Source organism: Papio anubis, chromosome 13 (assembly GCF_008728515.1).
Source record: "Papio anubis isolate 15944 chromosome 13, Panubis1.0, whole genome shotgun sequence".
NCBI classification, from domain to species: domain Eukaryota; kingdom Metazoa; phylum Chordata; class Mammalia; order Primates; family Cercopithecidae; genus Papio; species Papio anubis.
The window spans coordinates 100,077,287-100,101,345 of record NC_044988.1 but is presented as its reverse complement, the minus strand read 5'-3'; the positions used below and the strand labels follow the sequence as shown (position 1 = coordinate 100,101,345).

The window sequence follows — 24,059 nt, the reverse complement described above, 5'->3', positions numbered from 1 at the left end:
CAGAGAAAAAAAATCAGCCCTTAACGAATTTCAATTACGAGCTTTGTAAAATCAATACAAATGACATTTTCCCCTTGTACACCGAGATACGGACAATAGCATCTTTCTGCTCTGCCCTCAATATAATTGACGATTAACAGCTTCTCTCATTACTGTGTACTTAATAAAAACCTTGTTATGGGAGAATCCACAGCGCCCTAATTTACCGTCTCTCCTCTTTCCTTCTCACATGAAATATTTGGGCCGGGTGCGGTGGCTCAAGCCTGTAATCCCAGCGCTTTGGGAGGCCGAGACAGGCAGATCACGAGGTCAGGAGATCGAGACCATCCTGGCTAACACGGTGAAACCCCTGCCTCTACTAAAAAATACACAAAATTAGCCGGGCTGTGGTGAGCCTGTAGTCCCAGCCACCGGAGGCTGAGGCAGGAGAATGGCGAACCCGGGAGGCTGGAGCTTGCAGTGAGCCAAGATCGCTACCACTGCACTCCAGCCTGGGAGACAGGAGAGCGAGACTCCACCAAAAAAAAAAAAAAAAAAAAAAAGAAATATTTGGAGTAGAGAAATAAAACAAGATACCACCCTAAAATTACCTAGCAACTTTCTCTTCTCTCCCCAACCCAAAGCAATAAAATAGGCGAGTGAGGACGTTCAGAGGGAGATGATACGACCTCCTCACCTGGCCCCTTGACAATTGGAGTTGCAGAGGGACAGACTTGTCTAAGATCACACAGCAAGTTCTTGCCGGCAGAATCCCAATTTTCTTTCCTGTACCATGCTGACTAAATTCTGTGCTTTTGGGGACAGCCTCCAACAGTACACACAAAGTACCAGGGCAGAGTGAAGGCTGGCCTCCGGGAACCTTTCCCCAGGTGGTGGTAAGGAGCCATGGGGGTTGGAACAGACTGTTGATCTATCTCATGGCTCTGACCTTCTATGGGGACGAGGCCCCCATTCTGGGAAAAAGGTCCAGCCTCTCTGGAATGCTGTCAGCTACTATTCCACATTCAGAATAGTGCAGTCCAAGTCTTCCTCACTAACCACCTCCTTCAGTTCACTTTTGCTCAAGTCTGCTTGACTCGTCCCACCCAGCAGGATGCCATTTCACAGTGACTTCAGACCAGTCCTTATCTTTCCAATAGGGAAGGCAATGCATTTTCATCACGTGTGCCAATCCTGATCATTTAGTAGTGCCTGCAGGCAGCCCTGAGACACCTCTGGAATTCACAGAATAGTGCCAGCATCGACTGGTGATGCCTGCCACAGGCGTGGCAAGGGCATAATAACAGGTGCAGTACTGGAACCCTCCCCATCCCCCGCCACACGACAGCTCCTAGAGTGTGGGGGCTACTTCTGTCCCCATTCCGCATGCCCTGGGGACTGATGGCTATTTATGGAGCACTTCCAGTGTACCAGTTCCTGCCCCCATACATGAGTTTGAACCCAGATCTGTCCAACTCCAGTCGAAGCTCTTAGCCCTCCACTCCATGCCACTCTGGGCCCAGATGGCAGTCCTGGTCCTGCCACTAAAGTGCCTGGTACTTGAAGCAAGGCCTCTATCCCACCCCTCCCCAGCCCTGGCTTCCCCATCTGTAAATGGGGTGCTGGTCTGTGGCTCCCCAAGGTCCCCCCCCAAGCTCTCCCTGGAGGGTGCACACTGCACTGGCTCCCAAGGGCAGGCGGCGACAAAGGGGCATCTAATCACATGTTAATATAGGTAAGAGACAAAGGTAAGCCAGGATAAAAAGGAGCAGCTAATTAGTAACATTGTTCTCAAGGCCTTCCCAGAGCTTCAATTAGGTTGTTTCTCCTGAATAACAGCAAGCAAGGAGCTAAACCACAAGAAAGAGGCAAACCCGCCTCCCCTTTCCGTGCTCCCATGTCTTTTGAGGTAAATGCAAACAGGTCAGAACCAGAGTGATGCAACTCCCAACGCTTACCACATTACACTTGGGGAAACTGAGGCCTAGCGATAGATGACAAGTCCAGGGTCGTTGGGCAAGGCAGGGCAAACCTGGGACCAGAAACAGGCCTCCAGCCCTCCGCACCACCACCCTTTTCTTCTGGCCCACATGGGGTGATCAGCTCTCTTCGGATTTTAGAATCTTAGTAAAAATAGCCTGAGGGACATGGGGCCGTGACTATACCGTGGTCAGGTTTTATTTGGCTTGGTATCTTTTCACATCGACCCTAAGCAAAGAGATCTGAACATTTACCAAAGTGGGGAGCCCTGACCCCACCACCAGTATTAAAAATTCAGGTGCCCGATTCAGGGGATCCAACTACTGAAACCTTGTCCTCTCCCTCTTAGGACCCCCCAGAAAACACAGCATGGCTTTATCACACACTGGCAGACCCTCAGAGACCTGAGATCCCCTTGGTGTATGAATGGGGAAACTGAGTCCTGGAGAGGAGGATGTGGTCAAGATGAAATGGTGAGTGACTGACAAAGGGAATCATGGGCTTTGGCTACTAAGAGAAGACAGAAGCACCTGCCTGGGGACCAACTGCCCTGCTCCTGGGCCCAGCCAGAGGCGGATACGGGGCTAGGCAGGCTAGAGGCCAGCCGAGGTGGCAGGCATGCCACACTGAGGCTCAGCCCCAACCATCCCTGGAAAAAGGGCCCCATGAGCTGGGCCTGATGCCGGGACAGGACCTTAGGCGCTGGCCGGCTCCCAGCGCCAGTGCAGCCACAGCGCCCACCTCTGGCAGAACTTTTGCCCTGCCTGGCCGACGGCCTCCATGTGGCCTTAATGACCACGAAATCGGGCCTGCACGGTCTGCCTCCAAACCTGGCCTGCCCGCCCCAGACACAAGACAGCCTGACCTCCAGGCCTGGCCCTGGCCTGCCTGCTCCTCGGGGACTACCAGGCCCTCCTGGGCCTCTCTCAGCCCTTGGGCAGCCCTTCTCCTAACACCCTGAAAGTCAGTGGCAAAGGGCCCATGAGCCCCACTTGGCGGCAGGGGAACTGCAGTCTCGGAGGCTGTGGTGAAAGGACGCGCCCAAGGTCGCCCACGTAGCATAGGGGTAGTAGCGTCCAAATGGGACAGGTCTCAGGGATCTCTGGGTTTGCTGGGCCCTGAGGCGGGCTCTGAGCAGGGCTGAGCAGACTCACCTCGGGACTTCATTCCAATGAAGCGGTTCTCCACGATGTCAATACGGCCCACACCGTGCTTGCCCCTGTGGGAAGAACCGGTCGGTCCATTAGGTTCAGGGACTACCGCAAGGCTCAGAGTCACCCACCCAGCTGGGCTGCCCCAGGGTGGGTGCAGCTTAGGCCACGGGTGAGGCAGCATTTCAGGATCTAAGACTCAGAGGACATCTGAGCCTGGTCACCTAGTCCAAGTGCCCACTGGACAGGTGGGGAAACTGAGGCCCAGAGAGAGAAGGGATTGCCCAGGTGTGAGTTCAAATTGTTCCTTCTGTTACCTGTGTCCTGGGGCCCTGCCTAGCACCAGAGCTAACTACCGCTCCCTTTCCTTCTATCCTGGCCTCCCATCCAGCCAAGGGCCTGGGAGCCCCAGCCTAATGATCCCTTGGAGGCAGAAGGCCCCCTGGGGTTGTTATCTTCCAAGGCTAAGGACCACGGAGCCTCTCCTGCCAAAAGGGGCTCCCCTAGTCCGGGAAACTCTGTGGCTATGGGGAAGGGACACGGCCTGTCCTCTGCACCCCTGAGCCTCAGCCATAACCATTAGCTGCAATGGTTCAGGTCCGTGCTCGCCTGAGACAGTGGTGCCCAGGAGGCCGGACAGGGCTGCAGTCACTCACGCGACTTCGTTCAGGTACATGAAGAGCTCCAAGGAGGTCTGGTGAGTGGTGCCATCCTTGACGTTGGTCACCTTCACGGGGACCCCTAGGGTGGGAGGAGAAGGCAGTGGGCCCCTGGGCCCAGCTCAGCAGAGGAGCCTGCACCCGCCACCCCACCCTCTCCCTCCTCCCGCAACGCCTTAAATGGATGTGACAGATATGGACTCCAAATGACTCCTTCAAAAGCCCTGTGCAGGTTGAGGCCTGCTGCAGGGAGAGAAGGGGCGAGAAAGCCCCCCAGAATGAAAGGGAAAATGTAATAAAAACGCTCTCCCCCACCCTCCCATTCTCTTTGCCCCTTTTGCATTTAGGGGCTGTGAAATTGGAACCAGGCCCTGAACTAATTGAATTTCACGCTCCACCATTGTCTTACGCCGGGAGCACCTTCTGTCCCACCAGTCACCCGGGGGCCGCCTGGCCGAGGTGTGGCTGGGCTCAAGCACACACACACTCGCTCACACACACACACACACACACACAGCCCCCTGCCACGTCTGTCAGGCGGACCCCGCGCCCCGACCCTGTACCCCAGACCCACACGCAGCCATCTGATTGATGGGGGTGACACGGTGCCCGCTCCAGCAGGCGAGGTGTCGGCAGCGTCCCTGAATCCAAGGAGCTGGGTCTGGGGTGGCAGGAGGGCAGGAGGGAAGGGGTTGGGGGGGGCAGTGGGTGGGTTCGGGGTTGACTTTGAATAGCAAGGGGCACTTTCTCGAGCGGTGTGAAATGAGCAATAAATGTATTGGGGCTAACAAGAGAGCTGAAACAGTGACAAAGAAAAGCTGTTCAAAGTTGGCGGCTAATCCCCCACCCATCTGCCCGGCTCATTACCATGGAGCGAGCCATCGGGTGCCAATCAGGCCTCAATAGCGGCTTTCGAGGCTTTATTAGCCAGGCGCCGCTTGGAGGGGCTTCGCTCAAGGCGCTGTCAGCCTCGCCATTCTTAACCCCCATTTCCAGGGGTTTTATAACTTGGTTGTAAATTGCTATTAAATGTAAGTCTGCCCAATAATGAACCTTAAGCCCCTCTCGCCACCCCCCGCCTCTCCCCTCTCCCTTTCTCTCCCTCCTGGTCCTATTATCGGCCTTCGCTGGGGCCTGCCCGGGAGAAGAGGTGACATTGTTGGTGCTGCTGCCGGAGAAAGCCTCTTAGCCTTTAAAATAGTTAATAATTAGATTAAAACTTCAAATAAATTAACTAGAGAGTGAATGGGCACTGGCCAGGGGAGGGTTCCTCCCGTCTTTTTTTCTTCTTCCAGACAGTCCCCAAATCATGACAATAGGTCACGTTTCTTCTCCAGCTCAGCCCGCAGAGCTGCCCGGGTCCTTGGGCAGGGCTGCCGGAGCCTGGTGCCCGGGACCCTCTGCAGCCTGCCCCCTGCCTCCCACCCTCACGGGTCTCCGGGCTCCTGGGGGCCCCGTGCAGGGAGCCAGGAGATGCTGCTGGGGCCACTCCCACCATCTCCTCAGAGATGATCCTCAAGGGAGGCTGTGTGCCTGCAAACAGGCCTGGGGGCCCGGCTGCCTTTGGGGGCCTCTTTGACTCCCAGTGGGTTGGGACAGATGGAGGGGAGCAAGGAAGACACTCGCTGACTTGGCCAGGCTCTTGGGAAAGGCCCAGAAGAGGCAGATTATTAAAGCACTCAGCCTCCGACACCCCATTCCACACACCATGCTGGGCACCTGTGAGCATCATGCCTGTGGGCCTGTTTTTAGATGAGTGCACCCAAAGCCCAGCACGGTGACGCTGGCTGTCAAGGTCACACCAGCAAGAGGGAGAGTGGGGTCTGCAGCTCTGCTTCCCCACCGGCCCGAGCCTTCCCCACCCAATCCTCCTCTCTGTGGTACCCAGGGTAAGGGCCGAGCGTCAGAGCCGGGCCAGGCCTCTCCACGAGCCTGTCTCCCTCTCATCCCAGCTCCAGTGTGGGCAGCCACTTTGTGGACAAATGGACCAGCCCCCGCCTGGTCCTGGGATGCCCTTGTGCCCAGCACCACCTCCTCCAGGAAGCCTCCCTGATCTCTCCAGCCTCCTGAAAGGCCTTCTGAGCCCTCCCTCTGAGCCCAGGCAGGTTCGCCTTGCTTCCCTGTCCTTCCTCCAGGCCAAGAGATGCCCTCTCCCAAGCTCAGGCACCCAGGCACTCGGGCCAGGCCAGCCAACGCTTCTTGTTGACAGCAGTGAGGAGGAGGGAGTGAACAGGACGGGCTCCACTGCCGAGGGGAGCAAGAGTGGCCACAACTTTGAACGTAGGGTCAGAAGGGTGAGGCCCAGAGCGGCTCAGTGAGGACGGCGAAGGGTTTCCACGTGGGGTCCCAGGGGTCCCTGAGGCCAGCTCACCAACACTGACTGTTTACTGAGGACCTTCTGGGATCAGGGCCTGGGGCTGGACGCTCCCTTGCAGGCCTCATTCTACCCCGGGAAAACAGCAGGCACTCTCTTTCATCCTCAGGTGAGGAAACTGAGGCCCAGGAGAGTTGAGTGGCTGTTCAGGGACTAGAGTGCTCTCATTCCAGACCTGGTGCCCATGGACTCAAGTGATGGGTGGCTGAGGGCGTGTTCCTCCCAAGCCTAGGGGCATCCATGGGTCATACTGTCCAGGCAGGTGGGCTGTGCGGCGCCCTTGAAACCCCTGTCTGAACTCCAGCTTCCAGGGGTGCAGGGTGGGGGTAAAGAGGGCCTAGGTTCCCAGGCAGGGAGGGGAAAGGAGCCAGGGTGCCAAGAGTCAACCCCTGTCGACCCCTTTCGAGTCCCAACAGGTGGGACGTTCAAAAAACATACCTTTTTTGAACTCGATCTCGAGAATGTCAGGGGTGTTGGGGGCTTTGGCCGGGTCCTGGGTCTTCGTGTAGAGACCTGGAGGCGCTGGATTCTGACAAAAGACAGAAAGAGGTGGGAGGATGACATGCCAGTCCCCGGACACCCTACAGTCCACCTCCCGCAGGGATCTGCACCCCGCTCCTCCATCCACTTCCCCACCAGCTGGTGGGGTCCAGCAGATCCCCTGGTCTCCAGCCTTCAGCCTAGCATCAGTCCCGCTTGCCAGGGGCCTGGGAAACAAAGGGCTTGAGAAATCAGACAATTTTTCCCCTCAACTTGATCTCATCTTTTTCTTCGACGCCCCCACAGCTGGAGGTAGAATAGCAGGAGAGGAACAAGTCAGGCAGGAAAAAGTGTGACTTTGGAGGAGCGAGGTGGCGTTCCGAGGGCTTTCCAGGAGCGGTACGCACACTCTCGCCGGCTCGGGAATTGGGGTTTATTCTGCACTGACCGCAAAGCTAATGACTGCGTGTGACCCCAGCAGGTGCTCTGGCAAGCCGAGCCGTCCCCGGGGTCCCCAAGGTTAATACTCACAGGGAGAAAAGAGAAGAGCAAAGCAAAAACCCATTTGAAAACACATCAACCTTTATGTATATTTTTTCTTGGGCGTGTTGGAAAATGGGCCTCTCGTCTGATGCAGTGGTGGAGGGGCTGCGTGTTGCCTGGAACTCTTGAAATTCCCTCCCACCTTCGGAGGCCCTAGCTCCCCCAGGCTGCGGCTTGGACACTTGCCACTGTGGGGACTTGGGCCTCTTGGGCCTGACTGCTCAAGTCCGTCCTTTGGGCATCCTGTGCCCGGGGTTCTTGTTCACCTGCTGACATCTAGGAACTGCTGTCTCATTTTTGCTTTAAAAACTTTGCAGACGGCCGGGCGCAGTGGCTCACGCCTGTAATCCTAGTGCTTTGGGAGGCCAAGGCGGGTGGATTGCCTGAGCTCAGGAGTTCAACACCAGCCTGGGCAACACATTGAAACCGCATCTCTACTAAAATACAAAAGAAATTATCCGGGTGTGGCGGCATGTGCCGGTAGTCCCAGCTACTCGGGCGGCTGAGGCAGAATTGCTTGAACCCAGGAGGCGGAGGTTGCAGTGAGCCGAGATTGCACCACTGCACCCAGCCTGGGCGACAGAGTGAGACTCCGTCCCCTCCTCCGCAAACAAAACAAAACAAAACAAAACAAACAAAACAAAACACCTTGCACACATTCACGTATCACTTCCCATCTGCAGTCTGAGTTCTCAGCAGCTCCATTTGGTAAGGTCAAGCGCTCTTACCCCATCTACAGATGAAGAAATCGAGGCTGAGCGGGAGGGACTGGAGCTGCAACTGTGAGATCCCTGCAGGCAGAGACCACGTGGAACTTATTCCCTGGCACTCAGGACAGGAGCCCTGTGAGGTCCTCACCAAATACATGTTGGATTTTACAGTGATGGGCAATACCCCCATGCCAGGATCAAGATCTCAGGCTGTGAGGCCTTGGGGAGGCTTTACTTCCTCCAGCCTCAGTTTCCTCATATGTGAAATGGGGAAAAATGATACCTGCCCTTGGCCATCTTACAATTTAAGTGTATATATATATATTAAAAATATATTTTATTTTTAATAAAATATATTATTTATATATATTTTATATTTATACTTTATGTAATATATATTAAAAACAAAATATATTAAAAATATATATTTATATTATATATTATAAAAATATATATTTATATTAAATATATAATATATATACTTAAATTGTAATATATATTAAAAATATATATATTACATATATATTATATATTAAAAATATATTTTATTTTTAATATATAAGCATACATACTGTAATATATATTTAAAATATATATATATAAAAATTTAGATACATATGTAACTGGAAATGAAAACACAAGAAAATGTCAGGGAAGGCCTGGTACAAACTGGAGTGTGCTCTGCAGCTGGAATTCACTCATGGGGGTACCTGCTCGGCCCAGCCTCCTTCTACATGGGATGGGGCTACATAAGTACCCTGGAAGCTCACCCGTGGTCATTCGCCTGTGACTCTGTGTTAGAGTGACCAAGTGCCCCGGTTTCTCCTGGTTTTAGCACTGAAAGTCCTTTGTCCCCAGAAACCTCTTAGTCTTGGGCAAACCAGGACAATTGATCCTTCTAAGTTCAGACAAGGACTGTGGTGGATCCTCCACCCCCACCTCCAAGGGACGATGTGACTCAGGACCAGCTGTATCCCCGCATCAGTGCCCATTTGTGGGGCAGGAAAAAGAACCCAGAACTTTCCCTAAAGGCAGGCTCCAGGCGGTAGGAGGGGCCCTGAAGGACCCCCAGCCTGATGCCTTTATGGACCACAGGGAAAGCCAAGGCTGAGAGGTGGCTTCTCCAAACCATGCTTTGGAAGCTAAACGTGGGGACTCTTTCCGCCACCTTATGCTGGTTCCCAGCTGCTGTAGTAAACCTGGGCTGAGAAGCAGGGTGAGGCCTGTGGCCAGAGCCAGCCAGCATCACAGCCATAGGCAGGCATCAGGGCTGGCCCACTGGGCCCTGCCAACTGCAGCATTCCCTGGGCACAGATGGGCCCCAAGGCTCATCCTCAGCAAAAAGGTAAAGTGAACTGGACTGGATCTTGGGGTGACCACACAACTCCACAGTCCCATCTCCAGCTGCCTGGGACTCCCCCAAGCCTCCAACCAGAGTGCCGGTACGAGGGCCCCACTCCCATCCAAGCCCAGCTCTCTCCCACCTCCACCTGCGCTGGGCCCGACTGCAACTGTTTTCAACGCGTTGCTTGTCACTTCCTCTCCCGCCACACTTCCTAAGGGAGCCCCAGACTGAAGTGGAGGCTGACAGTGCGTGCATTTGGAAGGAGAGGGGATGGGAAGATTGGAGGACGAGTCTCTGCAGACCGCAGCGGAAGTCAGAGGCAGCTGTCGGGCGGGCACCTGACAGCGCCGATTAAATAAAATAACTAAATAGAAATAAAATGACATTTGCTTTGCATTCCGTGGTGGCTCGAGCGCCTGCCTTCTTTTTACTCTCCTTCCTAAAAGCCCAGTTCAAATGACAAATAGTTTGTTGCCGAGTATCAATGCCATCTATTTATCCCTCCCAGCGGGAGGGCTCACTTCCAATGTCATCTGTGGGGGGGCAGGGGAGGGAAGAGAGTGAAGAAAAGGAGAGAGAGTGAGTCGGGGTGGGGGGTAGGGGGAGAGGGCGAAAGAAAGCATGAAACAGGCCCCGAGAAGGAGAAATTGGAAGCAAATGGCCCATGAACTAAACCATGATGTAGAGGCATGATCGATGCCGCAAATGGTTTATTCATCCATCAGCTATGGCGGGCCGGCGACTGAATGAACTCTTTCACTGTGGACCGTATGAAGTTAAAGCAAGTAAATTTCTATCTTTCTTCGCATTAGCTGCCTCATTGCCCTTCAATCAGCCCTCACGGAGGCAGAAAATGGCTCAGCCATCTGCCTTCAAGCCCTCCCTTCCGCAGGTCTCCTGGCTTTTTTTGGAGAGGGGGAGGGGCACGGGTTCCCCGAGCTCTGTCCCCCTGAGCTCATCCCGAGGGGGACAGGGCTGCCAGGTCCAGGAATGCAAGGGCGCGTCCTGACGTTGAGCCCCGTCCCCAGCCCAAAGCCCCTGGGGAGTCTGCATGGCTGGCGCAAACTCCCTTCCAGAGCGGCTGGACTCTGGGTGCCCCAGGCGTCTCCGTAGGAATTACGTTTCCCCTTGACTCACACCCAGCTCAGCCCAGCCCAGCCTTTCTTGAGAGGGGTCCCCGAGAAGACTTTGGACCCTTCTTCCCGTGAGAGGGAGCATGGGACCCCCAGGTCCATGACTGAGGGCTTGCCCTGTGCCAGGCCAAGTGCTTTAGATGCCCCAGGAGGGAGGTGCTGTGTTTTCCCACCTTGGACAAGGGGTACTGGAGGCTCAGAGAGGTTGGACAACTTGCCCGAGGTTGCACAGCAATAAGAAAAGTTGGGATTTAGACTCGGGTTTCCTGTCTCTGGGACCCAAGTGTGGGTGAGGTAGCAGGATCCTTAATCCAGATTCTCTTTAGCACAGACTTCTCCACCCGATACCCTCATGAGACAGGAGGCCTGGGAGGGCACAGGACCTGCCCACAGTAGCTCAGTAACCTACTCCAGGCCCGGGGGCCCTCCTGCACGGTCCGAGGGGCGATTTCCTTCTGGCCTTGCTCTCTCTCTCAATCCTGAGGTCCTCCATTCTGGGGGGCCTCCTCTCTGCCCCATAAGCTGCTTGCAGAGGCCATAGGCTGCTTGGAGAACGGCCAGGAGTGGTTGCCCGGCATGCTTGGGGCCCACGGGCCTGAGAGGATGCCCTGCCTGGAAGCCACTCCGCAGGCTCAGCCTCCCTGCCCCCGCCTTGGCGCTGACTGACTGGCTAATTAGGGTGGCTGGCCTGAGTGTTGTGGGGTCAGCAGAGCATGAACTAGAAAAACCTGTGACCAGCAGGCAGCAGCCACACACAGGGCCCATCAGCCCCCAGCGGGCAAGGGTGGCGGCTCCCCTGAGTGACAGGTTTGGACAGGGAGGGGGCCATGGGCAGTAGGGGAGCCAATAGCTGGAGGGCACCAGCCCCAGGGCCCGTTCCCTCACCCCAAGCAGCTGTCACCCTGGGGCGCGTCACGGCTCCGGGCCTCAGTTTCCTCACCCATAAAGTGAGGCTGCTCCCAGCCGGTGTCCTAGGAACTGAGCCAGGGCGATGCCACCCCCGGCCCGCTCCCCAGACATGGTGGCTGCCATGTGATATTACAGCCAACACCGACCAGGGGGCAGCATGCGGGCGTGAGAGTGACAGATGCCCAGGCCCTGGGGGATCCTGGGCGGGGCTCTGGCGCTCCCCAATTTCACCAAACCTCCCTGGGCACCCTCCCCTCCAGCTGGCCTTCTTGGTTCCCCCAGGCCCAGCTGCACCCCCTCAGAAAGCACACTTTTCCCACCCCCAAACCAGCCTCCCCGGGGTGTGGGGCTGGCTGGGCTCGAGAACTAAGACACATTCCCTCAGGGACAAACAGATTTTTCTCTTCCCATGATAGATTTGGCCCTGCCTCCCCCACCTCCCACAGTGGGCAGGGGTGGACACAAAGAAGCCCCCTACCCCGGGGACAGAAACCCGAAACTTCAAACAGAGCTGAGGGCCCAGCCTGGCCCGCCCGCCCGGGAGGCTTGGGACGGGATCAGGGTGGCCGGTGGTGGCGGGTGTGCAACACGGATCCAGACAAATGGGGCCTGGGGCTCTCAGCCATGCCTCCCCCCGCCCCCCACAACCAAAACTCCAGCAGCACAGCCTGGGAGCTGGTGGGCACAGGCTGGGCCCTCCCCCAAGTGTCTCATCTGCCTAATTACTTCTTTATTGTCTCACAATCACACACTCTCTCTATGCTGCCCTGAGATATTTTCTTCCCCTGTTCATCCCAGCGGCAATTAGAAGAGGAAGGGCGGGGGGAGGTCTTCAAATGCAGCGAGGAGAGGGCGGGCAGAGGGGGGCCGGTCGGGGGGTCGGGGAACACAGGCAGGGCTTGGCCCCAGCCCCATGGCTGGCCCCCGTGAAATTTCAAATTAGGCTACAAATACATCAGACAGCATCGGCATGGAGCAGCTACCACCAAAGGTGGCCGGCTGGGAGGAGACGGGGTTGGGGGGATTACCTTGGGGTTCTCCAGGATTCCAGCCTCGTAGCTGCAGAGGGGAGAGGAAAGACAGGGTCAGCTGGGGAGGGACATGGCATGCCCCCATCCCCCAACACACACCCCCCGTTGTGCCCATGAGCCTGGTCTGCCTTTTACTCTCTGCCAGAGCATCTGCTGCCAACCTGTCTGAAACATTCTGGGCCCACCACAGTCACCCGTGGAGCTGCAGGTTGTAAGAAAGAGCTGGGGCCTTTCCCTGAGTCTTCTGGGGACTGCCCTGGGGCTCTGCACATGGGTGAGGGGGCCTCCGCCTTAAACACTTCCCCTGTGCCCCATCTGGGCCTGTTCTCCATCCTTGAGGTTTTAACCTTCAATGCCACCTCCTCTAAGAAGCCCTCCTTGATACTCCTGATGAGGCTGCGTGCCCATGATCTATCTCCTTGACAACACTCAGCAGAACTGCAATGAGGGCAGTGCATGAGCTGGGCGCTTTGATCTCTGTCCTGCCTGAAGCCTCTCAGCTCCCCGAGGGCAGGGACCACTGGTGTAGGGGTCACCAGCACGTCCTGGGGCAGCACATGGCCATCCTTTGGAATGAGCCCAGGAGGACCAAGGATGGGTGGAGGGCGGGCATTTACCTGATGTGCATGAGGTTCTCGTCCATACTCCACGGGCTCTTGGGGGTGACCGGGATGGGAATCCCGTGTTGCTGCAGGAAAGAGACAGCACAGGCGGAGGTAAGGCGGCTGGAAGGAGGCGTGAGGTCTGTCCCAGGGGCCCTGCTTTTTCAGAGAGCCCCAAACTCTGGCCCCCATTCAGACAAGACCCCAGCTACCTCCTAGTGTTGGTCACGGTCACCTCCCTGGGGGGACCCTATTGCTGGACATGCCCCAGAGAAACTGCAGGACCGTGCGTCTGCGATGCTGACCTTGGAGGTTCCTTCCAGAAGACCTGAAGTCTACACTTCAAGGACACCTGAAGCACTGAGCAAGCGCGCAGGTGCCATGCCCAGGTCTCCCAGCACCAGCCAACCAGCCCCGCTATCACTCTATGAGCTGGGCTTGCGTGAACCCACTCACACTGTGGACCAGGGCACCTGGCACCAGATCCCATGCGGTGCTTCCTGTGGACCCAAGGACAGGTGGGATGCAGGGAGAGCTTTTAGCTCATGGGGGGCACCTCTCCTTGGGCCTGGCACAACAGCCGCACACATCACTCTGCAGACCCTAGAAGGGAAACACCCAGCAGATCCTGGCTCCATGGGACTCGGCTCTGGCTCTATTTTGCTTCCTAAATGGCCTAGTCTGTTGTTACAGGAGGACACCCACCTCCGCCCAGGATGCCTAGGCTAGGAGGGCTGCAGGTCATGCATGGAAGGCCCACCTGACTCTGCCTTAAGAGGAGGAGGAAGATGAGGCTGGTTGCCCTGGTGACCTGCACTGCTCTTGGTCCCTTGATGATGCCCAGCTGGGAATCCAGCGTATGCACTCCAGCCTCCTCCTGCACTCGGACACCTGGCACTGCTCTGCTGGTCCCCACGGCTTACTGGGCACAGGGGGCAGTGAAGGAGCTCCACCCAGCCCCTCGGAGCCAGCGAGACTGGATGCTCTGCCTCTGACCCCCTTCAGTCCCTCAGCCCCACTGGGTCCCTGTGGGAACCATAGGCAGCCCCCACCGGGTCACCCCCCATCTCTCTCCTGATGGGGTCCACCCCACTCAGGCTCATTCCCAAGACAGTGAGATTCTAGAGGCCTCCTCCAAGGAGCAGCTGTTTCCCCATCACCACCTTAACTTAAAATGAGGCTAAATGCTCTGGGTTTGGGGTTTTCTAGAAAGCCAGGAGACTCACTTTAAAACAGCCTACAAGGCCAGGTGCGGTGGCTCACTTGAGGTCAGGAGTTCAAGACCAGCCTGGCCAATATGGTGAAACCCTATCTCTACTAAAGATACAAAAATTAGCCTGGCATGATGGCAGGCGCCTGTAGTCCCTGCTACTTTGGAGACTGAGGCAGGAGAATCACTTGAACTCGGGAGGCGGAGGTTGCAGTGAGCTGAGATAGTGCCAGTGCACTCCAGCTTGGGTGACAGAGTGAGACTCTATTTCAAAAAAGAAAAAAAAAAAAAAAGAAGAAGAAAAAGAAAAAAATCACTGAGGGCCCCTAAGAGCCTTAGCTTGTGTAGGTCATCTCCTCAATAGTTACCCTATTACACATGAAAACTGAAATTTAACAAAACAAAACACAGCCCACGATCGACTCTAGAATTTGAGGACTCTTCAGCCCGCACACTCGCCCTGTACCCTTGGCCAGGCACGGGCACCCGGACCTAGTGCAAGGCAAGGCTGGACTCACCAGCGGAGATGTCCTGGTGGCTTGCTGGGCTCCGTCCTCGCTCCTCACTCAGCTCAGCTGCTGGGTGCTAAGAAAAGCAGCCAGCCAGGCTCCATGGAGCCCGTTTTTGGGGGGTGGCGTGGAAACACCCTCGCCTCCCTTCTCAGCGGACCTCCCTCCAGGTGCAAGGAGAGGCGAAAGGGCGGGGACGAAAGGAACAGGCGCCAGTGACATCGACCCTCCAAGGACCAAAGAGATTTGTGTTTTCCAGCCTCTCTCTGTCCCGAGGTGCCCCCCTCATACTCTCATTGTAATTGAGGAGAGAAAACAAAACCATCTCCAACGTGTAGACAACGTGAGACCATCCTGTTTCTAGCTCCCACCTTGTGGTCTGGCTTTAAAAAGAATAATAATTATAGCCAGGCTGGGCAGCATAGCAAGACCCTGTCTCTACAGAAAAATTGTACAAATTAGCCAAAGCTGGGTGCGGTGGCTCACACCTGCAATCCCAATACTTTGGGAGGCCAAGGAGGGTGGATTACTTGAGTCCAGGAGTTCAAGACCAGCCTGGGCAACATGGTGAGACCCTGTCTGTAATAAATAATTATTAAATAAATTAAAAAAAAAAAAATGAACCAGATGTACTAGTGCACGTTTGTAGTTCCAGCTACTCAGGAGGCTGAGGTTGGAGGGTCAGATGAGCCCAGAAGGTTGAGGCTGCAGTGAGCTAGGATTGTGCCACTGCGCTCCAACCTGGGTGACAGAGTGAGACAGTGTCTCTAAAATTTTTTTTAAAAAAATTATGGTGACAATGACAAGGATAGGGTGGTTCTGAGTGCTTTTCCGTTGGACGATGGGTGGGGAGAGGATAGCCAGTGAAGCAAATGCATGTTTTCTATGAGTCCTCTGGCACATTTTGGCCTTGGCTACCGAAGGGTCTTGAAAGCGGAGATTTTCAAAGCCCCATTGATTTTTGTGTCATCCAGCTCAGATCCTGCCTGGCTCGGAATTTTGGAGGAGGCCTCATCGCTGCTCAGTCATTCTGACATTTCCTGGGTGCAGAAACACTGCCTCTGCCTCCTTCTACAATGTGCTCAGATTCCCCACAGTCATTTCTGATGAAACCCGTCTCTAGGAGGAGGGTAGGTGGCCGAGGGGCCCATGCTCATCTTTCCCTGGCAAACTTTTCCTGCTCAAAAGGTTATTTGGGATGGAAGCTGAGCTCAGCACCTTCTCCCCAAAACCTGAGAAGGAAGGACAGCAGTGCTCCCGAGACTCATCTATGCTAGAAAAATCAGAAGCCGCTTTTGTCTGGGGACTTAACGGAAAGAAAGGGCAACATAGGGGTCAGCCCTGCCCCTGTCTGTCCAGGACTCGAGGCATGAGGGTAGAGCTGGGTGGGGGCTCCAATTCATTATTCTTAAAGATGAAACATGCTTCATATTCTGTATCATCAAGGAGACAAGCGGGAGAAACCTCGCCAACCCAGCTCCCTTAATAGGTCTGCTATTTGACAATTTGTTTGGCAACATATGGGCTTTGCTCTTGTAAACTCCCCTCTTAATAATAAAACAACAGATGGTGGAGAGAAAGTCTTCCCTCCCAGCACTCCAGGTCTTAATGGGATGCTGGCGGCGGGGGCAGGGCTGCGTCCCTGCCGCGTCCCCTACCACGCGGCACCTTGGCTGCAGCGAGAGCTCACAGCCAGCCTTGGCGACTGCTATTTAAAAACCTGAGCAATTTTCTGGTGTGTGCACTGAGTTGCTTTTCCCCGGCCTGATTGATTGAGGCTGTTTGTCAAGGGCTGCCATCGAGTCGCTAAAAAGAAAGGTGCCCTGGGGAGCGGCTAAGGTTCTTGATGCAAAACTTCTAATATGTTTTATTGCAACTTGTACTTCAAAAAGGGCTGGTGCCGTAAAGGGCTTTGTCTGTGACTGTCCCTTGGAGCGCCTACCTGTTCCTGGGAAGGAGCTAGGGGCAATTAGTATCCAGGGAATTGGGAGCACAGCTCCCGATCACATCCCCCAGCCGTCCCCCCAAGAGACACACACCAAGGGGGACACACTGCGGAGGTGGCAAGCAGAGCTCTGGTCTCCGCCTCCCGGGGAGCAGGAGAGTGAGCCCTGTGTCCTCTGACTCGGGGGACTGGGAAATGGCCTCAGAGAGGCTCCGCCCCGGCAACGGGCCTGGCAGATGACCACACCTCTGCGGGGTCGGCCCCAGGGACAGAGGCCACGTGTGTAGGCAGCCGGGGTGGAAGTTCAGTCCCCCGTCACATGGGGTCAGTCCCGGCCTAGGCCACTGGCTCAGACAGCCCCCAGCAGGGACGTGCCCGGGGAGGGGGTTGTAGGGAAAGGTTGGGGGTGGTGGGGAGACTCGGCCATACCTTTGCGTATTCCATCAGGTCACTGCGGCCCTTGAACCGGTTGTAGAATTCGGGCATCCTCCAGGGAGCAATGACCTGGACATACGACAACGGGTCAGAGCCGGGAGGGCCGAGCTGTGGGATTCCTCTGGCCTGTAGACTGCAGAGCTGACCTCTCCTGGGAGGGGCCCATAGGGGTCTCTGGCACGTCCCCAGAGAGGATACCGTTGTGGAGGGTGAGCAGGGAGCGCCATGAAGGAGGGGAAGGACACAGACTCCTGCACCGGGGCCGGCTGGACGGAGCCTGCACTCCATGGCAGAATGGTGGTATGTTGGCGGGAGAAGGGGGTCCCTGTTCCCTGGGGGCTCAGTCTCTCCAACCGAGACCTGAGAGTTTGAACTAGACGGGGTACATGGTCCTTGCCAGCGCCTTCAGCCACAGGGCCACTGCCATGACCCAGGGAGAGTCCACAGAGCTACCGCCGCTGGCCTGGCCCCACGTGTGGTCGGGGGCCTGGAGAGGCATAGGCTGCCCCCCGCCCACTTCTCTGGGTGTGGAAGGGAAAGAAGTGGGGGAAGACTCAGCCTGGCTGAGGGACCAAGCTCGTTCCACCTGAGCCCCTCGGCCTGAGCTGGTAAAAAGAGCCCCACACTCAGCCCTGGAGCTTACCAGGCCCCTGCCTCTGAGCAGGACTCGGAGGCGTGTGTGTGTGCTGGTAAAGACACCATTCGGTTGCTGGGCCGTGGAGCTGATGGTGATACAGGGCGATGGAAGGGGCCCGCCACCTCCTTAGCCCCTCCGAGCAGCCATGGGAAGACTACAGCCCTATTCCCAGCTCCTGGAGCAGCTTGGCCCCTGCCCCAATCCCATCTCAGTGCCTGGGCTTGGCCTCTGCAGACAAAGACCTCGAAACTGGACACCCTGGCCCCCCAAGCTGCTGTGGGAACCGAGGGAGGGCCCCGTCCTGCGGCCTCGCCGGCAGCAAGTCAACAAGCAGCTCCTGTCCCGGCCACTCAGCTGCCTGGTGTCTGGGGTCAAAACAGATCATTAGAGCTCATTACGGCTCACCTCCAGGCCACGCAGCCCAGGCAGCTACCAGCTGGTTAAAGGCACGAGAAAGAGATTCCTCTTAGAAAGAACAAAATGGAAACTCCTGTGAGCCCCTTGGGGGCTTAGGAGGGGCAACTCCTCCGGAGCTTTAGCCCAAAGTGGTCTCAAAAGAGCTCATTCTCGGCCTGTGCTGTTCACAGGTGGCCACAATCCACGGGTGGCCATTCAGAACACCTGAAATCCGGCCAGCTAGCGAGATACGCCCGCATGCAGCACATTCTGGGTCTTGAAGACTCAACACGAAAAAAAACAGACGGTAAACATCTCATTAATAAATTTTTTTTCCATTGATGACACGAGGAATGATAACATTTTGGATATATGGGTTTTGGTAAAACAAGTTATTAAAATCATGTCCTTTGTTTCATTTTTCTATTTTTTAATATGGCTACTAGAGCTGGGCAGAGTGGCTCACGCCTGTAATCCCAGCACTTTGGGAGGCCAAGGCGGGCGGATCACGAGGTCAGGAGTTCGAGACCAGCCTGGCCAACATGGAGAAATCCCAGGTGTGGTGGTGCGTGCCTATAGTCCCAACTACTCAGGAGCTGAGTCAGGGAGAATCGTTTGAACCTGGGAGGCAGAGGTTGCAGTGAGATTGTGCTGCTGCCCTCCAGCCTGGGTGACAGAGTGAGTCTCCAGAAAAAAAAAAAATCTCTCTCTCTCTCTCATATATTTATATATATATGGCTACTAGAAAAATTGGGCAGCTTGCAGTGGCAGTATGCATCCAAATCTCACTGCTCAGCCCTGCCCCGGGCCCTGCACATGGCACTCCTGGAGCTGAGTGAAGGAATGAACGTGTCCATTCATTCATGTGCAGACACAGGCCAGGTCCAAGGGCAAGCTGGAGGGGTGGGGGTGCTAGTAGCAGGCTGGGCAATACCCACAGGTGCCCTCCTGCCTGGGTGACATGCCACAGGCCAGGGTGGTTGATGCCCTGAGATCCTGGTGATTCCCACCCTAGGAAAGGCTCAGAGATGCTGGGGACCAGGTGCAGGCGGCCTGGGGAGGAGCCAGGCATAGCTGGGGGCTCTGACTGGGGCTCGGAGGGCTCTGAGCATCCCAGACACCAGCAACCACATCTCAGAGCCATCCCTGCCCGCACCTGGGGATGCCAGAGCCATCCCTGCCCACACCTGGGGTGCCAGAGCCATCCCTGCCCACACCTGGGGTGCCAGAGCCATCTGCCCGCACCTGGGGAATGCCAGGGACATGGCTGAAGAGTGGCAGGGACTCTCTATCCCATGCCCCGGCACCTGGATAGCACCTCCGGGAAGAATGAATGGCAGGGGGAGAAAGTGTGTCCCCTGGAGCTGGCCCCAGCGAAGGGAGCCTCCCCAGCAGGCTGTCCACCTGATGGGCACCCCTGCCACGGAGAAGATCCTGTGCCTGTCCTGTGCAATCTCCCAGAACCCTGCGCCCTCCTCCCCACCAGGGGCTGTAGCTGCCAGTGCTCCCGCTCAGGGGAGGAGCCACATCCTACCTTTATCTGGGGGGCCAGCGAGTAGCAGGTGAGCTCAAACCGGACCTGATCATTCCCCTGCAATGCAGAACAGAGGGCTGTCAGGAACCACAGGATGGGGGTTCTGGGGTCTGGGGGAGGAAGTGAGGACAAGGACAGTCCATGGCAGAGACAGAGCTGGGCAGAGCACGTACACATGTGGAGTCATGCAGCGTAGGTCACGTATGTGTGGGCACGTGGCAGGAGGGAGATGTGCACATCTGGGGACATGGCAGAGTACAGGAGAGGGCACACATGTCACGTGGGTAGCTGCAGGGCACGTCTGACCCCTTGGGGCTGGAGGTCCAGCCACTGTCAAGACCTGGGGAGCCAGGCCCTGTTCCCGAAGCCCCAGAGCTCACACTATAGTCTCTTCCTCAAGGCTCCCATGTTGCTGACTTTGCCCAAATCAAGCTCACTTCAGGGCTGGGGCATCAGGGTGCTCAGACTCCCCCATACCCATACATTTGGGAACCCTGTCACCTCTCTGAGCCTCAGTTTCCCCATCTCTTCAATGGCTGGTTTCAGGGAGGAGGTGGAACGAGGTGACCACTGAAGGCCTTTTGCTCCACAGCTCTTCTCTGCACAGAGAGGGAAACTGAGGCCCAGAAAGGGAAAGGAACCAGTTCAAGGACACACAGCCAAGGTAGGCCCGGGACCCAAGGTCAGGACCCCCAGGCCATGGCCACCCCCTCAGGCAGGTTGCCTCGCCTGCATCTTCTGTGGGCAAATAGAGACACCCCAACACCCCCACTGAGCTGTGAACGCTACTCCTGACACAGCTGAGACTGCTGTCCACACTGATGCCGAGGAGGAGGAGGAGGAGGAGGAGGAGGAGGAGAAGGAGGAGGAGGAGAAGGAGGAGGAGGAGGAGGAGGAGGAGGAGGTCGGGGTCAGCGCAGGCAGCCGCCAGCCCAGCTCTATCCCCAGAGAGAAAATGGCTGCCCACGTCTCCTGCTTCCCCATGGGCTCGGCGGCCCGGAGGAAGACTTAAGCGCTGTGGAAATGACAGAGGGACCTTTCGCCTACTGTGAAAACTGCATGGGCGCAGCCAGGCAGCGGTGGGAATTACATGCTATTTTCCAGACTCTCGTCAGGTGGCACAGAATCCAGGGTTCAGCCTCTGCAGAGCTGGGAGCTGTGCGCGCGGCACAGGCCTCGGGCTGGCCTCACTCACCCTCCAAGCGGGCCCTTTAGTGAGCACCCACTGTGTGCTGTCACTCAGAGAGGCCCAGGGCCAGGGGGATTTTTAGCCCTGTTTCATGGATGAGGAAAGTGAAGCTCAGAGAGGTGTAGCCACTTGTCCAGGGCCACACAGCAAACACGCTCATCCTAATAGTTCACACTCAGGCAGCGGGGCTGAGCTCCATGCGTAATTAACTCACTGAATCCTTCGAGCAGCCCCAGGAGGCAGGTCCTGTTAGTCCCATCTTACGGATGGGGACACTGAGGTGGGGGTGGCCACATTTGCCTGCGGACCCCCGGCTGGCCCCGTTCCTGGAGCAACTAAAAGACAGCCTCGTTTGAGATGGTAAGGCACGGTCCCGTGTTGCATGGCCCAGCTATTTCCCCCCCTATGGCTTCATGTTTCCCCAACACAAAGACGGCTTGTGCCTCACCAGCCAGGCACGGCCGAGCTGCTGTCTGCCCATCCAGATGCTGCCATGGGGACACCCATCTGTTCAGGAGCCAGAGACTCTTGAAGAGGCCAAACAGACGCTTCCTTGGTTCAAACTCTGCCCTCGTCTCAGGCAAGAGCCAAGGAGGCCAGTCCAGTCCTTCCCCTTCTAAACCCCAAGACCCCAGCACCAGGGCAGCTCCCGGCAGCTTTCCCAGGAGAAGGGGGATGTAGGGTCTCACACACGAGTGTCCGCATGCTGATATTAGTGCACACGTGTGTAAACATGTGTGTAAACACAGGCCCACTGGGACGGGGGGGCCTGGGGTCTCCCATCTGCCCTGGGCCAGCCACACAGATGGTGCCATTTACAAAACTCTTGCTCTCCAGTCAGAGTCTCAGAATCATATTTCCAGGCCCCTCTTCCAAAACCAGGGGGAGAGAGGTGCCCTGCAAGGGCCACCCCAGCTTCGGTGCAGCTCTCCGGGTGGGCAGGGGTGGGGCTGGCAGCAGGGCATGGGAGGGGAGAGTGGGGCTCAATTTCTGTACCAGGTGCCGTCTGGACGGGGTGCTGCGGGGGAGGCTGCCTCCGCCTCTGCCTCCAGGGCTGGGCTCTGGCAGTTCCTGCAAACAGGATGCCCTTCCCCCTCACATCCCAGGCCAATGCATGCTCCCCCCAACATTTCGCTGTCACCTTCCCTGAGCCCAAAGACCCGAGGGCCTCCGCCTGGCCCGTCCCATGATGGTACGCCCTGTGATGGCGCCCGGGGCAGTGCTGGGTGGATACTCACGGGATGGTGGTGCTGGGTAGATACTCAGGGAGTAAATGCCTGAAGGCTGGACCAGCACCTCCAAGGCCTTGGATCCCCCCGCTCCCCGCCTTCCTGGTTCCCCACTCACACCCCAAGTTCTCGGAAATTGTCTCCAGAGGCTGCTGGGGGTTTCCTGGGTACTGTCATAAAGGGACACTGAGGCACAGGAGTAGGCCTTGCCTGTCAACCCCAGGAAAGAGGTGGCTGTGCCAGGTAGCACCTGCTGCGGGCATCTCTGGAGTCCATCCCTCTTGGGTCCTCTGAGTGTGAATGCAGGGACGCCCCCAAGTCCCGAGTGGCCACAGCACTACTTCGGGGGGCGTTCTTCTCAGAACCACGCCCTGCAGGACCAGGGTGGGAAACAGGACTCCGGCGGTGCCGCCACCTCCTCCCGCCTTGGTTGGCTCCTAAGGCCTCAAACCTAAGCCTCTGGCGCCCTCTGGTGGCCATATGGAGGAGGGGCGCACACGGCTGCGGGAGGCTGTTCCAGGCTAAACGTGGGCTGGTCTGGGGTGGGGGTCTCCACGTGGACTTGGGAGCTACCGGAGCCAGAGCCGACCCACCCACACTCACCCACCCACCCATGCACTCCACAAGCCCTGAATGCCGCCCTACTGAACCTTAATGGTACCGTTGGAAAGACCTGAGGGCAGGACCCCTCCTAGAATTCTGATCCCCTGCCCTGGGCTTGTATGCCTCCTGGGACGGGGAGCTCACGATCCAGCTCATTCCATTAAGGCAGACGGGTCGGGAGCTTTTTTTTTTTTTTTTTTTGAGACAGAGTCTCGCTCTGTCGCCCAGTCCTGATCCTCTGGGTTCTCCCTCCTATGCATTCTTTCTCTGGCACCAGCTTTGCATGGATGGCAGCACACACACGTCCCTGCCCAACAGCCCAGGCCCGCCCAACCCTCCTTGCCTGGTTTCCTACCATCCCATCACCCACAGCTGGAGTGACAGTAAAAACCAAGGCCGCAGTCTGTGTGAGAAGCTCTTCCCTGTCTCTTCCCCAACATCTCGCTGGGGGAATCACTGGCCACCTCCATCCAACCGGAGACCTCCTTCCGCCTCCGGAGACCTCCTTCCGCCCCCTCATCAGTTGCCCTCAGGATGAAGCCAAACCTCCCGGCATGGCCTCGGCCCAGTCCTGGCCCTATTGCCTCCCCAACGGCAACAGCTCCTGCTCCACAGCCCCAGACAGACTGTCCTTCAGGGCCTCTTGGCTCTAAGCCTTTGCACAGGCTGTTCCCTCTACCTCTCACACTCTTCCATACCATTATTCACTCCTCTAGACTCATCCTTAGCCCCTGTCTGCTGCCCCTGCAGCTCCCTGGCACAGACCTCCGGCCCCGCCCCCATTCCTCATCACACATCCATTTTCTCTTCTTTTGCCAGGAAATGGGCTCTCTGAGGGTAGACAGTGAGCCCAAGAAGTTCAGCAGTGTGTCAGCGCCAGCAAGCGCCCAATCCCAGCAGACACCCAGTGCAAGCTTGCTCCAGTGAAGAAATGAACACTTGGACTTTCAAAGACATGACAGGTGCCATCCTGGTGGGTGGCTGTCTCCAAGGCCACCCTCAAATCAACCGTGTCTCCTCCATCATCATCTTAGCTGTGTGTGTGTGTCCCTGCACCACAGTGAGCCAGGATCTGTTCCCACCATCAGCACCCTGACCAGCCCGGGTCAGGGTGAGCTCCCCATCACTGGGGAGTTTCTGAGCCTTCTGACTGTGGGGTTGGTAAGCAGTCAATTCCTGTACCAGGCTCTTGGCATGCCGTCCACTGACTGTAAGAGCTCATGACTTGAGTCTTTATAAAACCATTGGCCGACAGTTGCCAACATTGTCAGGAATCTGGTTTCTCAAGGATCGCCTTCTGAAGGGCAGCAGGCAGGGGGCTTCGTCTTGCACCCCACGGGGGCCCTGCAGTCTGCACTGGGACACACAGCCCGGAGGGAAGGGGTGTGGGACGGGTTGATGTGTGTTTCCACAAAATGATGGGTTCAAGTCCTAACCCCAGTCCCTCTGAAGGTGGCCTCGTTTGGTCTTGACAGA

General features: G+C 56.7%; 1 protein-coding gene across 1 annotated transcript in view; it reads right to left on the bottom strand.

Annotated features, from left to right (window-relative positions):
- ASS1 (argininosuccinate synthase 1) overlaps positions 1–24,059 on the bottom strand; it is a 57,794-nt gene that overhangs the window by 18,426 nt on the left and 15,309 nt on the right. Inside the window, exons 6-12 of the mRNA XM_021927129.2 lie at positions 19,563–19,619; positions 16,990–17,064; positions 12,912–12,982; positions 12,292–12,322; positions 6,582–6,672; positions 3,767–3,851; positions 3,114–3,178 (exon numbers count right to left, since the gene is read on the bottom strand). Of these exons, the coding sequence (XP_021782821.2) occupies positions 3,114–3,178; positions 3,767–3,851; positions 6,582–6,672; positions 12,292–12,322; positions 12,912–12,982; positions 16,990–17,064; positions 19,563–19,619 (475 nt within the window). The remainder of the gene's footprint in view (positions 1–3,113; positions 3,179–3,766; positions 3,852–6,581; positions 6,673–12,291; positions 12,323–12,911; positions 12,983–16,989; positions 17,065–19,562; positions 19,620–24,059) is intronic.